The sequence below is a fragment of the Lynx rufus genome, unplaced genomic scaffold (genome assembly GCF_022079265.1).
Source record: "Lynx rufus isolate CCGP_SWC_20201006 ecotype Redwood Valley unplaced genomic scaffold, mLynRuf1.p SCAF_21, whole genome shotgun sequence".
NCBI classification, from domain to species: Eukaryota; Metazoa; Chordata; class Mammalia; order Carnivora; family Felidae; genus Lynx; species Lynx rufus.
Window position 1 is genome coordinate 9,061,901 of NW_025814836.1, and position 19,136 is coordinate 9,081,036.

At 45.8% G+C, this 19,136-nt stretch overlaps 1 protein-coding gene across 3 annotated transcripts in view; it reads left to right on the forward strand.

The window, feature by feature from the left end:
* PCSK6 (proprotein convertase subtilisin/kexin type 6) overlaps window positions 1-19,136 on the forward strand; it is a 190,622-nt gene that overhangs the window by 133,466 nt on the left and 38,020 nt on the right. For all 3 annotated transcript variants that reach the window (XM_047086733.1, XM_047086734.1, XM_047086735.1), the window contains one exon: window positions 40-176. In XM_047086733.1, coding sequence (XP_046942689.1) covers window positions 40-176 — 137 coding nt within the window. The remainder of the gene's footprint in view (window positions 1-39; window positions 177-19,136) is intronic.

Consider the following 19,136-nt stretch of genomic DNA (forward strand, 5'->3'; position numbering starts at 1 on the left):
CCAGATCCTCGTGTTCTCACCCCGAGTCTCCAATTGCAGATTGCTGGATCATTCCAATGAAGGGTTTACAAACTGGGAATTCATGACCGTGCACTGCTGGGGAGAAAAGGCCGAGGGGGAATGGACCTTGGAAATCCAAGACATGCCGTCCCAGGTCCGCAACCCCGAGAAGCAAGGTCAGTGGTTCTCAGGAATTTCCAGACCACTTTTATTATTTCTACCTTTTTGTTAACTCAGACTTTTATTTAACTGTGTCTCTCATAATTCTTTCTTTTCTTTTTCTTCTTCTTTTTTTTTTTATGGAGGTAAAATTCACCATTTAAATCCTTTTAAAGTGTGTAACTAGGGGCGCCTGGGTGACTCAGTCAGTTAAGCGTCCGACTTGGGCTCAGGTGATGATCTCACGGTTCGTGAGTTCGAGCTCCACGTCAGGCTCTGTGCTGACAGCTCAGAGCCTGGAGCCTGCTTGGGATCTGTGTCTCCCTCTCTCTGCCCCTCCCCTGCTCATGCTCTGTCTCTCCCTCTCTCTCAAAAATAAATACACATTAAAAAATAAAGTGTGTAACTAAATGGCCTTCAGTACATTCACAGTGTTTTACAACTTACCACTTAACTAAATCCAGAACTTTGTCATCACCCCAAAGGGATACCCCATACCCACTAAGCAGACACTCCCCATTCTCCCAGCCCCCAGCAACCCCTAATCTACTTGCTGTATCCATGGATTTGCCTCTTCTGGATGTTTCATGTGAATGGAATCACACAATATGTCACCTTTCGTGTCCAGTTAGCATAATGTTTATAGTATGTATCATACTTCATGCCCTTTCATGAATAATACAATTTAATTGTGTGTAAATAATTGCATCTATAACATTTTGTTTATCCTTTCATGAGTTGGTGGACAGCTGGGTTCTTTCTACTTAATGACTGTTAGGAATAATGCTGCTTTGAACATCCACATGTAAGTCTTTATGTGGGCATACATTTTCAGTTCTCTTGGTTGTATACGTAAGAATGGAATTGCTGGGTTATATAGTAATTCTATGTTTGACTTTTTGGAGAACCATCAAACTGTTCTCTGCAGTGCTGTACCATTTTATATTCCTATCAGCACTATATGAGGATTTTAGTTTCTCTCTGTCATCATCAGCTCTTGTTTTATCATATCCATTTTCTTATTATAGACATCCTAGTGGGTGTGAAGTATATCTCATTATGGTTTTGATTTGCACTAATTCCCCTAATGACTAACAATGCTGAGCATCTTTTCGTGGGCTTATTGCCCACTTTTATCTTCTTTGGAGAAATGTGTATTCATATCTTTTGCTTATTTTAAAACTGGGTTGTCTTTTATTATGGAGTTGTAACAGGTTTTTTTTTAATGTTTGTATTTATTTTTGAGAGAGAGACAGAGCACAAGTGGGGGAGGGGCAGAGAGAGAAGGAGACCCAGAATCCAAAGCAGGCTTCAGGCTCTGAGCTGTTGGCACAGAGCCTGACACGGGGCTCAAACTCGCGAACAGCGAGATCATGACCTGAGCAGAAGTCAGACACTTAACCGACCCAGCCACCCAAGCACCCCAGTGATTGGAATTTTGATAGAGATTTCACTGAATCTAGTTCAGTTTGGGGAGAATTGCCATCTTTACAAAATTGAGTTCTCCCATCCGTGAATACAATTTATTTATTTATTTTGACTTATCTCAATCTTCTTTCATTTCTATCAGCATTGTTTTGTGGCTGTCAGTCCACATGCCTTGTACATCCTTGGTGACATTTGTTCCTAAGTATTTTGTTCTTTTTGATGCTATTGTAAATGGAATGGTTTTCTTACTTTTGCTTTCAGATTGTTTTTTTCCTCTGGGATGGTAGCCTTTCCTAACTCTCCTTTTGGGTCATAATCATTTCTTGAACTGATCTGTATTGAATTCCTACTTTGGGCCAGGCACTGATGGAGGTGATAAGGCTACACCAGGAGAGAAAATGAGAATAATCATTGCGTCTTCTGCCATAGTCACCAACCTCAGTCTCTGATGTCTTCACATATCTCTCTGTTGGATTGGGATTTGTAGTAAAGGGACAGGGACTATGCTGTCTGTGGAGACAGTTCCCTGAAGTTTGCTTTCACCGTTCTGTTGTCCCTAGGGGCCTGCTTCTTGATCACCCTAGAACCTTCCCCTGCCCTGGTCCTTTTCAGAGTTTTCACGAAGCACAGTTTCAGAGAATTTTTTTTTAACCAGGAAGAACAGAAGAGCATTGACTTGCCTCATGCAGAAAATTGACTTTATTATTATTTTTTTTTTGTGAGAGAGAGAAAGAACGATCGAGAGAGAACAAGAGGGGGAGGGGCAGACAGAGAGGGAGACAGAATCTGAAACAGGCTTCAGGCTCTGAGCTGTCAGCACAGAGCCCGATGCGGGGCTCAAACTCACAAGTCACAAGATCATGACCTGAGATGAAGTCAAATGCTTAACTGACTGAGCCACCCAGATGCCCCCAGAAAATTGACTTAAATTTTTTTTTTAATCTTTATTTATTTTTGAGAGAGAGACAGAATGTGAGCAGGGGAGGAGCAGAGAGAGAGGGAGACACAGAATCTGAAGCAGGCTCCAGGCCCTGAGCTGTCAGCACAGAGCCTGATGTGGGGCTCAAACTCACGAATCGTGAGATCATGACCTGAGCTGAAGTCAGACACCCAACCAACTGAGCCACCCAGGCACCCCGAAAATTGACTTTAAATGATCAAATCATCTATAAGACCCTGCCTGCCCCCAGTCACTTTCTTTCTGCCTTTAGGATAATAACTATTTTGAAAAAAGTTACTATAACAGTCTAAAAATACAAAGATGCAAAATTTTACATCACTTGAAATTCAAATTAAATCACTTGAAATTGAAAGTTTATTTATTTTGAGAGAAAGAGAGAGAGAGAGAGAGAGAGAGAGAAAGGAGGGGAGGGACATAGAGAGGGAGAGAGAGAATCCCAAGCAGGCTTTGCGCTGCCAGCACAGAGCCCGATTGGGGGCTCGAACCCGTGAACCATGAGAACATGACCTGAGCCGAAACCAAGAGTCGGATGCTCAACCCACTGAACCACCCAGGCACCCGAAATTCACATATTTTAAAAGTAGAAGTTCCTGAACTCTTTTAAAACCCTAAAGTGCACTGACCTACCATTGAAAGTCGAGGATCAGCGTCTCATGCCAGCTGCAGCCACAAGCATCACGTGCTCCTCGGGTACAAGGTGTTGTTCCTGTGCCATCAGCACTGCCACTTGCACCCGTATGGATGCGTCTGTGGAGCTGTGTGTTCACACAGCACAGCTTGTCCGTTGGAAGCTGAGGCCCATGTCTATCGCGGGGAAGAGCATGTACACCGTTGTGATTCTGGTAGATGTTTATTTACACTTCTAAGAACTTTGCAAGTCAGGGTCCCTGTCTGGACCTCAGTGTCCTGGGCTGTGAAACAGAGCTGAGCTAGATGTTCTCTGAGCCCTCATAGAGGACCTGCCTGTCTCTGAAGCAGTGGCTCGTGTGGCACGTCCACAGCCTGGAGGGGGCTCTGCTGGCCTGAGGTTACCCCTCCCCTCTCTCCAGCCTGCCCACATCCCAGTCCTCTTTAGGACCAGCTGGAGACATCCTCTTCCTGCAGGGGTGGGTGGGCGGCAAGATGGGCAGGCACCTAGGAGATCCCCACACCCCCTGGACCGGCACTGCCTGCGGGCGGCTTTATCAGCATGCAGGTGCTGATGTGGTGTGTCCAGTGGTGCCCGAGATCCTGCAAGACCACATTGCACCCGGTGCTGTAGGCCACTGCAAGGATTGGTGGGAAGCCACTGGGGGCTTTTAGGCAGAGGAGAGAGACGGTGTGAACTTCTCTGTTACTAGGTTCACCCCTGCCAGTTTGGTCGGACTACTCCGAACTGTGGTTGGAGTAGAGGAGAGGCACAGTTAAGGGGTCATCACGATGGGAGAGGAAGGTGACTCAGACCAGGGTGGTGGCAGTGGAGTGGTCAGATTCCCAAAGCCGTGTTGAGAGGGCCTGCTGACAGGTAAGATACGGGCTGTGAGGGCAGAGAGGGGACATGGACGACTCCAGAAGTTTGGTTTTGTTCTGGGCAAGAACGGACCCGCAGTTTCCGGATCTGGAACGCTGCAGGGGACGGGTGCTGGAGAGAAGATTGGGAGCTTAGTTTAGGGCAGGGGGTTCCATGGAAGATTCTTATGACAAATCCAGGTAGAGATGTGTACCTGGATGCCAGGGTGGAGGTCTGGGCTGGAAGTACACATTTGGCAAGTAGCTGGTAGTGAAAGCCACAAGTGTGCACCCAGGGGGTGAGTGGGGATACCCTGCCGCCCTGCAGGGGTGGGCACTGGAGGGAAATCTACCTACGTAATGATGATTCTCGCAAGTTCAAGTACTGAGCTGTGGGGTTGCTTCGGTGCCCAGCACAGAACTATGCGCCACGCACCCCCTACGCCCCTTCCCACCGCCTCTGCTCCCTGTCTCCTGCCTGCACAGCACTCTCCAGCCCTGCCCTCATCTTTCACCCTGATCTCTGGAACCTTGTCTGCTGGCTTCCCCGTGTTCCCAGTGCCTCCTGCTGTGCGGATCATCATAGGTGCGCAGTGGTTGTTTGGTGAATGAGTGAGTACAGTTGGAATCTTTTGTGATCACCACATGACCAGCTGCTTTACATACTACAGTGGACACAGGCTTAGAGATGCAGGGGATACCTCCCGAGGACGGCCCCACAGTAAGTCCTGAAACAGGCCAATGCGCTTCCTTGGGCATGGTTAGAACCTGCATCTTTGGCTGGTTGAGACAGGAACAGAATAAGCTCTCTTAGCTCTGACCTTCTGTCGCTTATTGGAATTTGGGGGACCGGGGCACACTAAGTGCCTGTGCGTTCCTGAACAGTTCCCGTGGCGGTTCATTCGCACAAGCTTTGCCCTGCAGGGAGGTGCCGCTCCTGAGATGGCCTTTGCAGAAACAAGCAGCAGGCAAGTGGCCTGCCGCTGGTGCCTTACTGCCCTCCCCTCTTTCTGTGTGTGAGGAGGATGGGTTCCTCTCTCCGGGCTGTGCATGCTCAGCACATCCTGGCATTAGCACTTCCTCCCTGTGCACAGGTGGACTCAGTCTTGGTTCCAACAGCATCTCTCCAGAGTACAGGGGAGAAGAGAAAAAAGAATGAGAAGGGTCTTTCAACCAGTCTGGCTTTCAAAGCAGGGCTATCCTCTGGGGTGCCTGGGTGGCTCAGTCAGTTAAGCGTCCAACTTCGGCTCGGGTCATGATCTCAGTTTGTGGGTTTGAGCCCCGCTCTGACAGCTCGGAGCCTGGATATTGCTTCAGATTCTGTGTCTCCCTCTCTCTCTCTCTCTCTGTCCCTCCCACTCTCACACTGTGTCTGTCTCTCTCTTAAAAATAAAAAAAAAAATTTTTTTAAGCGCATTATTAACAAAGCAGGGCTGTCCCCAACACTTACAAGTTTAGGTCAGTCTGGCAGTGTCTGTCGGGGACCTCAGCCATAGAAGGTGACACCAGTTAACGAAAGTTTCCTACTGACTGCAGCGTTCTGGGGCCCAAGAGAAATGCAGGCCTCGGAGCTGCCTATGGGTGTTGTCCATTGGTGCCCAGGGTGTGATTGATCCCAAAGCACGTGTCTTTCCCTCCCTGGTTTTCCAGTCTCCGCCAGCCTCAGTGCCAAGATTAATGCAGCAAACACAAAGACTGGCTGGCCAGAAAGAGCAGCACTGTTCTCATTTCTCTACAGTGCTCCTGAGACCCTGTTTCGGGAGCAAGGTGCTGGGTTCTGTATCGTTCACTTCAATACCCCTCAAATCTCTGCAACTTACATAATTGCTTAAAAAAAGAAAAAAGAAAAAAGAAAACAGCTCCATTTCAATGGTGTGCTATGCGATAGTACTATAAAATCTCAGCTAAGACCACACCTTATTAAATAACTGAGTCTTCTGAATATGCAAGCTCAAAGAATACTCACCCCTGTCAGATTGAACCTGGTTTGTGTCATTCGTTTTAAAACTATTTCTTAGAAACTGAGTAGCTGATGAGTTCATTCATTGTCCTCTTCAGTTCCTGGGCCAGGGGAAGGGTGTGTCTTCTCCCAAGATCAGTCTCCTCTGGGAGACAAGGGAGGAAGGGAATTGAGAGCACATCCTGATTCACAGCTGTGTTGTGTTTACAAAAGCGGCTTTTCATTCATTCCTGTGTTGAGCACACCTTTACTGAACTTTACTGAGTGCCGGATCTGGACTCGCTAGGACCTCAGCACCCTCACTGGGGAAGCAGGTGTGGGCCCAGGTGTGGGAGAGTAGGCTCCCTGAGGCATCCAGGGTGGGCGTGCAAGGCGAGCACTACGCAGGCCACCCCAGTTACCATCCAGAGCCTGCAAGGCCTGAGACAGGGCGCTGGCTGGTGATGATGCGGCCAGAGCAGAGGTCCGTCCTTGCAGACCATCTTTCAGAGAAGCACGGCTGCGTTTTAGAATGTTTGCATCTGGAATGCTCAAAATTTTAAGTTTGGGCCTTCCTGAACGCAGAAAGTTCCAGTCCTCTGAGAAATGTGTGCACTTCCTTCTCCCGCATCTGGTTTGGAACAGGCCTGGGGTCGGATCCTCATGTTCCCACTTTCCCCAAATCTCTGATGTCTTGGTCAATTCAGAGTGCTCTACCAAAGTGCCGTGGACCGGGTGGCTTATAAACAACAGAAGTTCTTTCTTCACAGTTCTGGAAGCTGGGAAGTCTGAGATCAGGCTGCCAGCACGGTTGGGTTCCGGGGACGTCTCTCTTCCCAGCCGCCTCCTTTTTATATCCTTGCACGGCGGAAGCTCAGCAAGCTAACTTTCTGGGGTCACTTTTGGTAGGACACTAATCCCATTCATGAGGGCTCCACCCTCCTGACCTAATCACCTCCCTACCGCCCCACCACCTGATACTATCACGTTGGGGTCAGGTTCCAACATATGAATTTTGGGGAACACACGCATTCAGTCCATAATGGCACCTGGCCTCACCACTGCCTTTCCTCCTACCAGATGAGGATGAACACATCTTGATGAGGATTTGCATAAAAGGTGATGACCCAGGCCAGGTAACTAAGGATAGGGATCCCCCTATCCTGCCCTCCTCACCTCAGAGCCCACATTGGTGGTCACACCTGGTGCACGAGGCAAAGCCCGTGCACCTGCACCACCGAGGCCAGCCTCCCTGCTCAGGTAGGCATCCTGCTTAGTACCCTCAGGCACGGGGACGCCCCCACCACCTCCTCGTGACCTGGGGCTCCTGCAAGCACTCTGATGCCCATGGCTCTGCTCAGCTGGAAGCGAGTTTGGCCCTGAGCAGCACTAGGGATGTCTTTGCTCGTTTCTTCTCTCATTCATTGGGCACACCCTTACTGAGACTGCCTGTGGGCAACACGCCAGATCTGCTGGGCACGCAGAGGCAGAAGCCTGCTTCTTCACGCTTCACCTCTGCACCCTGTTCCGCCCTGCGGTTTCGGCTCTGTGCCCGGCACGGAGAGCCCAGGCAGGGCTGTGGTTTGTTTCCATCCTGGGCTCACACTTACTTTATAACCACGAGCCCACCTGAAGAGCTTGGGTGCCTCCCGTTGCCTTCGCCTGTGAGGGGGGTTGTAAGGCATCAACCTGAAATGGAAAAAAAATTCAAGCACGCTTTCCAATCCCCCTTCTCTAATGGACACCATGTATCGTATTCCATGGCTCCAATGGGTTTTCATTTTACATGGTGTTCACATAGTAATACACAGACAGAAACAAGTGATGGCGTCTTAAAAATTTCTATGTCATTTCTCTTGAATGCAGAGAATTCACTTTTTCTCCCTGATGAAAATTTCTTTTTTTTTCTCTCTCTCTCTAGTCTTCCCTCTGATTCCAAAAGAGCAGCAACCCACATGGGCCAGGTTTCTCTGTGTTTCACCAGCATTTCCAGATGCCCACTGAGCTAGGGAAGCAGTAAAATGTATCAAAAAGAGGAATGGAATGATAGTGCTTATGTATTCTCTATCAGGTACTGGTGTTATTTCACCTCATTGCTAAAAATCAGTATATAGGGGTGTGTGCGTGGGTGGCTCAGTCGGTTAAGCCTCCAACTCTTTTTTTTTTTTAATTTTTTTTTCAATGTTTATTTATTTTTGGGACAGAGAGAGACAGAGCATGAACGGGGGAGGGGCAGAGAGAGAGGGAGACACAGAATCGGAAACAGGCTCCAGGCTCCGAGCCATCAGCCCAGAGCCCGACGCGGGGCTCGAACTCACGGACCGCGAGATTGTGACCTGGCTGAAGTCGGACGCCCAACCGACTGCGCCACCCAGGCGCCCCAAGCCTCCAACTCTTGATTTCAGTTCAGGTCATGATCTCATGGTTTGTGAGTTCCAGCCCCGCATCGGACTCCATGCTAAGCATGGAGCCTGCATGGGATTCTGTCCCTCCTTGTCCCTCTGCGTCTCCCTTGCTTTTGTGCACTCTTTCTGTCTCTCTCTCAAAGATAAAATAAAATAAAATAAAATAAAATAAAATAAAATAAAATAATAAAAATCAGTGTAGAATCAGAGCATCGGAAACAAAGTCCTAAATAACAAGGAGTTAAGATTTATGAAAAAAAAGTTCTTATTGCTAGTGATATATACAATAGTATTTACAAGTAAGATATTAATGAGATCTAGTATTTGCTTGAAAATACTTTGGGGGTGCCTGGATGGCTTAGTGGGTTAAATATCTGACTCTTGATTTTTGGCTCAGTCATGATCTCATGGTTTGTGAGTTCAAGCCCTGCATCAGGCTCTGCACTGACATCATGGAGCCTGCTCAGTATTCTCTCTCTCTCTCTCTCTCTCTCTCTCTCTCTCTCTCTCCCTCTCCTCTCCCCTTCCCCTGTTTGTGCTCTCTCTTTCTTTCTCAAAATAAATAAATAAACATTAAAACACACACACACACACACACACACACACAAATACTTCAAGGAGGGGTGCCTGGCTGGCTCAGTTGGTAGAGCGTGTGCCTCTTGATCTTGGGGTCAAGCCCCACGTTGGGTGTAGAGTTTACCTAAAAAAATAAAAATAAATAAATAAATAAATAAATAAATAAATAAATACTTCAGGGCGTGTGGGATGGGAAAGCAAGGAGGGGGCAGACAAAGCAAAATTGGTGGAATGTTGCTGATTGCTGGCACTGTGTGATGGGAACATAGAAACTCACTATTGCTTTCTCTATTTTGATTTGAAAATTTCCATCATGAAATTAAAAATATATATGCCCATGTGTAACATTTCTTCCTAAGAGGTAAAAATGAAAGACTATCATAGAACTTTAGATTGCACAATTAAGGTAACATAAAGATATAGTTGCTTGGAAGCAAATATACTTTAATTCTCCATATGTATGTGAGAAAAAAAGGTTCAGTATACGATGGGAGAACTCGTTTCTTTGGACTAGTTTATTTGGACTTTCTTATCCCCAGAGAGTCCGTCTTAAATCTATCTAGGACTAAGGCAGGGCAGCAAACTCTGTGTGTGTGCATGGACTGGAGTGGGTATCATGTGTGTGTATGTGTGTGTGTATATATATATATATATATATACGTGTATATGTATATATATATACACGTATATATATGTGTGTGTGTGTGTGCATGTGGGTATGTTATGTGTCTATATGCATATGTACATGTGGGTATGTATGTACGCATGAATGTATGTATGTATTATGTGTGTGGGGTGTGAGTGTAGGTGGGTACATATATATGTATGAATGTGTGTGTGTGTGTGTGTGTGTGTGTGTGCACGCGTGCATATTTGTTTGTTATTGAAGAACCAGCATACCATAGAGGTTGAGTCTGGAGCCAGCTTGCTCACCAGACTCATATTCTGCCCCTCACCAACAGCGGCCCTAGACAGGTCATCATCATTCTCTGAGCCTCAGGTCCCTCTTCTGCATAAAGCTGTTGGAAGGATTAAATTTCCATCCATGTCAAGTGCTTGGTGTTATACTATTAACATGACTCCTCATGGCAATCTTACTGTGAGTGTTTTTGCCCTCGTTTTGTGGGAAAGGAGGCTAGTTCCAAGCTCTAGGAAGAGGCTGACAGAACCCACACAGCCATAAGGACAGTCTGGACGCAGTGTGCCCCTTTTGACTGCAGGCAGCCTTTAGCTGATGTTATGCCCTTTTAAGCCATGTGGCCAGTGGTTTTCCTGTGTCTGGCTTTGGGAAAGCTTTGGTTGGGTTTTTTATTCCAAGTGTCATAAGATAAAAACCAAATAAAATATTGAAGTCTAACAGGTGCCTTGTATGAGGAGCATTTCCTGCATACTGTAGTCATGACTTCTGGAAAATGTTTCTCCTGAGAGGCTGCTTCACCAGGACTGAGAGTCAAGTGAGAGTTGATGTGGCAGAGACCTTTATTTTTATTTTATTTTATTTTTTTAATTTTTTTTTCAACGTTTATTTATTTTTGGGACAGAGAGAGACAGAGCATGAACGGGGGAGGGGCAGAGAGAGAGGGAGACACAGAATCCGAAACAGGCTCCAGGCTCTGAGCCGTCAGCACAGAGCCTGATGCGGGGCTCGAACTCACGGACCGCGAGATCGTGACCTGGCTGAAGTCGGACGCTTAACCGACTGCGCCACCCAGGCGCCCCTAAGACCTTTATTTTTTTTAACCGACCAGAACACTTGAAATACAATAGGCACTTAGAATAGATGGTTATTGATTTTTAAGCGTTTTTCCTTTGTACCGTGTTCCTGGCTTCAACATCACTGACATGGCCATTCTTCACAAATCTCCCATTTTAAGGCAATACCAATCAATCTCACCATGAAATTAAGGGGGTAGGAGGAATCTAACTGAATGATTATAAAACTGATCTGGAAGAGTAAACACAGAGAATAGCGAGAGAAATTTAAAAAATAAATAAATGCAGGTATTCAGACATACAGTTGACCCTTGAACAACACAGGGGTAAGGGGCGCCAACCCACCCCTCAGTCGAAAAATCCACATATTACTTCTGACTCCCCAGAAACTTAACTACTAATGACCTGCTGTTGACCATAAGCCTTACTGATAACACAATTAATACATATCCTGTATGTGTTAATGTATATGTTATATGTGTTATATACTATATTCTTACAATAAAGTAAGCTTGAGTAAAGAAAATGTCATTACCAGGGGCGCCAGGGTGGCTCCGTTGGTTAAGCATCCGACCACCTGTCAGGTTGTGATCTTACGGTTTGTGAGTTTGAGCCCCACTTCAGGCTCTGTGCTGACAGCTCAGAGCCTGGAGCCTGCTTGGATTCTGTGTCTCCCTCTCTCTCTGCCCCTCCCCCGCTCATGCTTTGTCTGTCTCTCCCTCTCAAAAATAAACCTTAAAAAAATCTTTTTTAATGTCATTAAGAAAATGATAAAGGAGAGGAAATACTTTTATAGTACTAAACTGTATTTATTTAAAAAACAAATAAACAAACAAACAAAACAACCGTGTATAAGTGGACCTGTGTAGTTCAAACCCATGTTGCTCAACGGGTCAACTGAATTTTTTTTTTTAATGTTTATTTACCTTTGAGAGACAGAGTGAGACAGAGCATGAGTGAAGGAGGAGCAGAGAGAGAGGCAGACACAGAATCCGAAGCAGGCTCCCAGCTCTGAGCTGTCAGCACAGAGCCCAACGTGGGGCTTGAACTCACGAACCATGAGATCGTGACCTGAGCCAAAGTCGGACGCTTAACTGACTGAACCACCCAGACACCCCACGGGTCAACTGGATTTTTAAAGTATAATAATAATTAAAATGGTATGGCCGGTGCTAATACAGACAGATAAGTCAAGGGGAACAGAACAGAGAGTCCACTGGTACAGTCACAGGAGTGCACTAAGTCTAGCATTTCATATTGGTGTGGGGGGGGGCTGGGCTGGGGAGAATGAGGTATTGAATAAAAGCCCTCAACAATTAGCTAACCATTTGGAGAGGAGATTATTATTTTAGTAGATTTATACACATAAAATTAGAAACTTCTGCTTGGCAAAAAGAACCATAAAATTAAAATTAGAAAAATATTTCTAAAATATTTTGGATGAACTCTAGTAATTCACAGATGGTCTTTTTCGCTTCACTCAAGCCTGATGGTTGCTAACTTTTTCTGTGAAAGGCCAGATAGTAAATATATTAGGCTTTCTGGTCTCTGTGGCAACGGCTCAGCTTTTCCATTATAGTATGAAAAGAGCCATAGAAAATATGTAAATGAATGCATATGCTGTGTTTCAGCATAACTATTCAAAATCAGGTGGTGGGTCTGTGGCCATAGTTTGCAGCCCTCTGCTCTAGCCCATTTACAAATTGCAGTTGAATTGAGGACTCTGTCACCTGGTAATTAAGAGGCTTGTTTATTTGGGTGTTATTTGGGGACTCTCATCCCTTCCCCATTTACTCACCCGTGGACCCACATTGTTCTATGTGCTGGTAAACACTATGTGCTGGTAAACAACTAGCACTCCAGGGGCAAGTATGTACAGATACATATATATACTTACGCATATGCGTGTGCAATATTATAAATGTTACTGATACAAAGTATGTGTAGCAAGCAGTTTACAAATAATAATGATACACTGTGCTCATTGTAAATTACATATAGCTCTTGATTCTCAGAGAATACATTCAGAGATTTTTGCCAGACTCCTGTATCTCTAGCCAATCTGTGGTTGCAATTGCAAGGAACAACTCCTTTGGCATAAATAGAAGTTGGAACCTGATTCATTTGCCAAGGGCATGGACAACTTCATTTCTGAATTGGATGATAGTTTTCAAACACTAGAATATTTCCTCAATTCTTTAATGGCTACAGATATAATGCCCTTTGAAGCTTAATCTACATTATGAATATTTCCTCCTCCTCCTTCACTTTCATATGTCCAGAAAATCCACAGTAAATCAAGCCCTTTTTTGTAATGTTTATCTATTTCCACATGTAAATGCTCCCACCATGGCTGAATTCAAGCCACCAACATGATGTCGCTGAGAGCAGAATTCAGAGGAGATGCACAGTAGCCATCAGTAGATAGTGATGAGGTTTGGGGGGAAAGAATTCTTGAAGACATCTTTGGTGCAAGAAGGTGATTTTATTAAAGCATGGGAACAGGACCTGTGGGCAGAAAGAGCTGCACTGGGGTTGTGAAGAGTGGCCAGTTATACACTATGAAGTTGGGGAAGTAAAGTCTAAAGGGAGGCCTCCAGAGGGACTTTGCTATGCTAAAGAGGACTCCTAAGATACTCGAGGCCTTGCTATTGTCAAGCTAAGGTTGTTTTTCCCTCTAGTAAGGCATTAACATTAGAACGGTAGGGGGTTCCTGGAAAATGTCATACTCTGTATTTGCCTCAAGTATTTGTCAATGGGCTGCAGGTTATAAGGAAATTTAATTTTACCTGCCTTTTCCTTCTTGCCTTTGTTCTCCATAGCATTAGGCAGGGGGATATTGGGGCTCCAGTCTACAGGTTTCTGGAGATTAGGCTGTTGATAAGATTACCTTTTTCTTATAATTTACTAAGATATTTGTAAACTAATGGAGACCCATGTCCTGTATGACTGTGATCTCTATCAGTTAACCATTTATTTTCTTTCCTTTCCTTTGTCTTTGGGCAGCCAGGAGTGCCTGGGGAATATCACACGCAGCACACCTGGGATGTGGGGGGAGGGAGGGCAGTAGCTTGTATTTTGCCCTCAGCCTGCCCCATGCTCCCTCATCATATAGTATTTCCATGGGATCCATAGTATATAGGTAATCTCCCCAAAGCACAGATAATGACAAAATACAGTAAAATGATTAGGAAGTGATGACTTTTGAGTATTTCTTACCTTTGTTCCCAATATAATTTAACTATAAGCTTTTATCATTTAATTTTTAATAATGGCTAGGTTTAACAACCATTTCACAAAGTCCCTGAAAATGTTTTCAATCAATACACCAAGGCAAAGTGGTCCTAGCACACCACTGCTTATTGGGAATCATATAGGTCAAGGACTCTCTTTTGGGATGGGTATACTTGAGGCAGATGCATTCAATCAGGATATGACCAAGGCTCAGACTTTATAATGTGCTCTGTCCTCCACCCTGCAACTCCTCTTCATCCCAACAAAGCAAAACCATCTCTGAGTAGAGCCTTGGTCCCCCTCCCCGCCTCGGCCAGGACTAGACATCACAATCAGGGGCTCTTACAAATCATTGGTTTATTTCTTCTCAAGGCCCACTCAGAAGAGTAAACATGTAATTGCCATCGGTTTAACTGCTTAATTAATAAACCAAACTCCTTTTCTGACTAAATGTTGCTAACCAGCAAGCAGTTATCATTTGGATTCTCAATACGCTAAAAAGTCATTTATCCAAGAGATAGAGTTAAAAAACAATGTCAGGTATAAAAAAGTTCCAATACACAGGCAGACACCTTCCTTATCTCTAACATCTCAACCCCCATAATTAGGTGCTGGCAAACAGGGCTTTACATTATGATAGCCTTAATATATAAAGAGTGTTTAAAAATCTAAAAAATATGCAAAGCACCCTAGCAGAAAAATCAGCAAAGAGCCTAAAAAAGACAATTCATAAAGAAAAGATATAAATAACCAGTGAACAACAAAAGATATTCAGTCTTCATAGTAACCGAACAAAATATAAATTAAAACATGGGAGGGAAGGGGCGCCTGGGTGGCTCAGTCGGTTGGGCATCTGGCTTCAGCTCAGGTCATGATCTCTCAGTCTGTGAGTTTGCGCCCCGCGTTGGGCTCTGTGCTGATAGCTCAGAGCCTGGAGCCTGCTTCAGATTCTGTGTCCCCCTCTCTCTCTGCCCCTCCCCCACTCATGCTCTGTCTCTCTGTCTCAGAAATAAGCATTAAAAAAAAAATTAAAAAACAAACTAACAAACAAACAAACAAAAAACATGGGAGGGTAAATGTCCTGAGAGCAAGTCAACAAGCAGAAGTTCCCGAGATTTCAACCAGGTATTCTGCACCTGGGACCACAGTGTGATTTGGTGAGAACATGAATGCAGTAGTAAGGCCTGGGTCCCAATACTGGCCCTACCAGCTACAGACACTGGCTAGAAGACCTTGTGACCAATAATATTCTCTCATAGGAGTGTTGTGAGCACCGGATGGGAGTGAAAATTTCGAACACAACCTGGCATATAGTGGGTTGCCATGGAAACTCGGGTCCCTGTCTCCCCCACTCCTCCCTCCCCCTTCTCACTCACCTGCAGTAGTTCTAACCACAGCCTTTAGGAATGGATCCGTTTGCCCTCCGGGAAAGTTCCAGCCCAGAGGTAACTGGCAGAGACCTGCCCTACTGCCTTTGAGAAAAATTAAAGAGGCTCTTCTTATAGAGAACCCAGGGATCTGGAAACAACAGAATTCAGGGTTGCTGTACTGAGGGCAAGCTGGATCACCGGCCAGTCAACAGACCAAATGGAAAAACTCTCTCCCAAGTCTTGAACTCAGCAGGTACATTTCTATTCTTTCGTCTTCTTAAGCAATGTTTTTTTTTCCCCAAACAAAAGAAACCAAAACTTGCTAACCAACAGCTTGCTTTTGAAACTGCTGTGAGGAGTTAACTACACCACAAACTGACTGGCTTTTCAGGGGCCTTTGTGTCTGTGCTCGGTGTGCTCTCTGGGGTCAGAGCCACTTTAGAAGTTCTCACACATCTTGGCTTTCTTTGGAGCTCAGCCCAGGACACCCGACTCCACCTGCTCTCGCTTCTGCAGAATCCCATCTTTGGTTCTCTTTTTAGCACAAACGTGAAAGTTGAAGCCGGGGCGAGATCAAAGAAGCTCAGGAAGAATTTTAGTGCATTTGCCAGAACCTGCAGAGTTAGCTGTAGGGGGCACAGACAGACGCGCCATAAAGATCAACCCTGAACCACAGTCAAGTTGACAGGGTGGTGGTAGGAGGAAGACCAGGCTGCCACATGAACTGGGGTCCTGGGCACAGGAAATGGGTGTTGGGATCTGTTTGGGGTGAGCCCAGGGCAGAGTCTCTGGTGGGTGTGGCCTGAGTTCCAACTGGGCCACTTGCTGGCCTGGTCACAGACCCTCTCTCCTCTCAGCCCCCATCACTGCACGTGCATGATGGGAATCATAGTATGTACTTCACAGGCCTGGAGGAGATTCAAATGTAGGAAGATTTTATATGAAAAAAAAAAATGCTTCGTGAGATTTTTTAAGGGTTTCGATTGGTGTTTGACCATAGTGCCTGAAATATTAAAAGTACCAAGTATTTCTTGATGTTAAGCCATGTTGGAACCTATCACATGTGTCACATGTCACCAGTTCTGCAACTCTGCCTCATACTCTTATACAGTATCTTACCAAGATGCTGTGCTCACTTGGATGGAAGACCAAAGAAAGGCCAGGGGTAAAAGGTTCTTTTCAAATATTACTCGTGCTAGTTCATGCCTTCTACCTCCAAGCACATGTAATGATTACAATTTACTCCATCAGTGTCACCTGGACCTGTTCTATGCCTCTCCAGGTTGGCTCAGCCCCTCTGCCCTTGGGCCCCCCTCTTGCCCGGTGAAGAGGTTTGGCTCCCAGTTTATCTCCTGAGCAACCCCCCTGCCCCCCCCCCCCCCGCTGTGAAGGCTGGACTGGGGCACAGTTGTTCCCACACAGGAAAGAGCTGCAGGGGCTCTGGGGAGTCAGGTACTTCCCAGCAGGACTTGGGGAGGCTGTGACTTTTCTTTCCACTTCCAGAAGAAGTGTGACATCTGGGCTCCCCAGGATTGAGCTTCCTGGAGGGGGCAGGTGACGCATCAGGAAGTGCACAGCAGGTTTGCCCAAAAAACGAGGGGCGGGGTGGGGAGCTTTTGCCCTTCCCTGCGTCCCACAAAGCCTCTTTGAAGGATGTCTCCTGGCCAAAGGCCCTGCTGTTTTGTTGTGAAGCTGCAGCCTGCTGGGGGGTTGTCCCCTGCCCCCTCCCCTGTCTTCCTCCACCCACCCATCCCCCACTCTTGTTGCCCTGGGATCCTACCTCCCAATAAAACCTCAGTCCCCAGGCTTTGCCTCAGATTCCCATTTTCTAGGGAACCTGGGCTAAAACACATGTTCAGGTGGCCGATCTAATGTGAGTTTCAATAATGTGGATGAAATATTGCAGAGGCAGAGGTGATCAAAAGTGTCATAGGTAGAACTGGTCCAATGTGACTCTGCTGTGGGCGGACAAAGCTTGCCTTCTGAAGCACAGTGCTCAGGCTTTCGTCTCTCCCGCCCCCAGTGCCAGGCACTTTGAGCACAGTCCGTGAATAGTTGTTGGATGACTGAATGTGCGTGCACCCATGAACCTTGTTTAAATCAAGAGCTCATAGAATTTTAATCAGTTCTCTTTTCGGCTGTGCACACTCAGTAAAAACATTTAATAATCGGTTAAAAGTGGAAGAAATTAGTCTCTCCTATGTGACTGCAATTTTCCTTTTTTCACCATCTAAAGTTCCATGGTTTTCTGATTTCCTTTCAGTTAGTTAGCTCTTTCAGGCATTTCTTCCTAAGAGGAGAGCTGTTCTCGTTTTATTGTTGTTTTACTGACTGCTGTTTAATTGACATCTGTTTTGGGCTCATCTCCGCTTCCAAGAGGAGTTGAAATTTTGCAATCTGCGATCCAGGGCTCAATCTATCTTGTCCTGACGGCTAGGAAGAAAGTCAGATTTCAAAGCATGTGCCTTCTGTGCCGGCTTTCAAGTTTGTCACTGAACTCTCATTTCTGGAAAGTACGATTCTAGAGTATCACTCCTGCTTCTCTTGAAACAGAACTGAAGAGGGGCGCCTGCGTGGCTCCCTCGGTTAAGCGTCTGACTTGATCTCAGTTCAGGTCTTGATCTCAGGGGCTTGAGTTGAAGCCCAGTGTTGGACTCCACACTAGTCAAGAAGCCTACTTAAAAGAAAGTCAGTCAGTTAAGTGACCTTTTGTTCAGGTAGTGGTCTTGCAGTTTGAGCCCCCCATGGGGCTCCACACTGACAGTACAGAGCCTGCTTGGAATTCTTTCTCTCTCCCATTTTCTCTCTGCTCCTCCCCTGCTTGAGCTCTCTCCCTAAATTAATTAATTAATTAATTAAAAAAAAAAACACAAAAAACCAGGGGCGTCTGGGTGGCTCAGTTGATTAAGCGTCCAACTTCATCTCAGGTCATGATCTCATGGCTTGTGAGTTCGAGCCCCGTGTCGGGCTCTGGGCTGATAGCTCAGAGCCTGGAGCCTGTTTTCAGATTCTGTGTCTCCCTCTCTCTGCCCCTCCCTTGTTCACACTCTGTCTCTGTCTCTCTCAAAAATAAATAAACATTAAAAAATTAAAAAAAAAAACAACCAGAACTGAAGATTTCAGTAAAGTTTCCAAACAGTCACTATGCACACAGCTATCCAAAAGTCCCACTTCTAACCCCATTTGCTTCGCTATGTTTCAGTTGGTCTTTTTGCCTCCCTTCTCCTCGCCATCCCCCAGGTCTCCTAGTGCAAGAAAAAAACAAACATTCCTACTTCAGATAGGTGAGGGGACAATCCAACCGCCGTTGTGCATGGTTATGAGTCATGGCATTGCCAGTTGGTTTCATATCTCCTGATGGTGAACGTAATAAAAAGATGAGATTTTTTTCTTTAATATTTCATTTTTGCACATAATAGTCTAAATGTGGTTGAAAATGAAAAATCAATTGTCATGGAGAAGAGAAAGAGCTTCCCCGAAACTCCTCTGTCACATTCCTGTACCATCAATCAGCCTTTAGGTACAAAGATGTACCTGGAGGGGCGCCTGGGTGGCTCAGTCGGTTGGGCGTCCGACTTCAGCTCAGGTCATGATCTTGCAGTTGGTGGGTTCAAGCCCCACATCAGGCTCTGTGCTGACAGCTCAGAGCCTCAAGCCTGCTTCAAATTCTGTGTCTCCTCCTCTCTCTGCCCCTCCCATGCTCATGCTCTGTCTCTCTCTCTCTCTCAATAATAAATAAACGTAAAAAAAAAGATGTACCTGGAGGTCCATGCTGCCCACACTGGGCAATATTCTGGCAGCCAGAGCCACGACCAAATATATAAGTGCATTTAATTTTTGAACATTTGCCTTTTTTTCCCCCA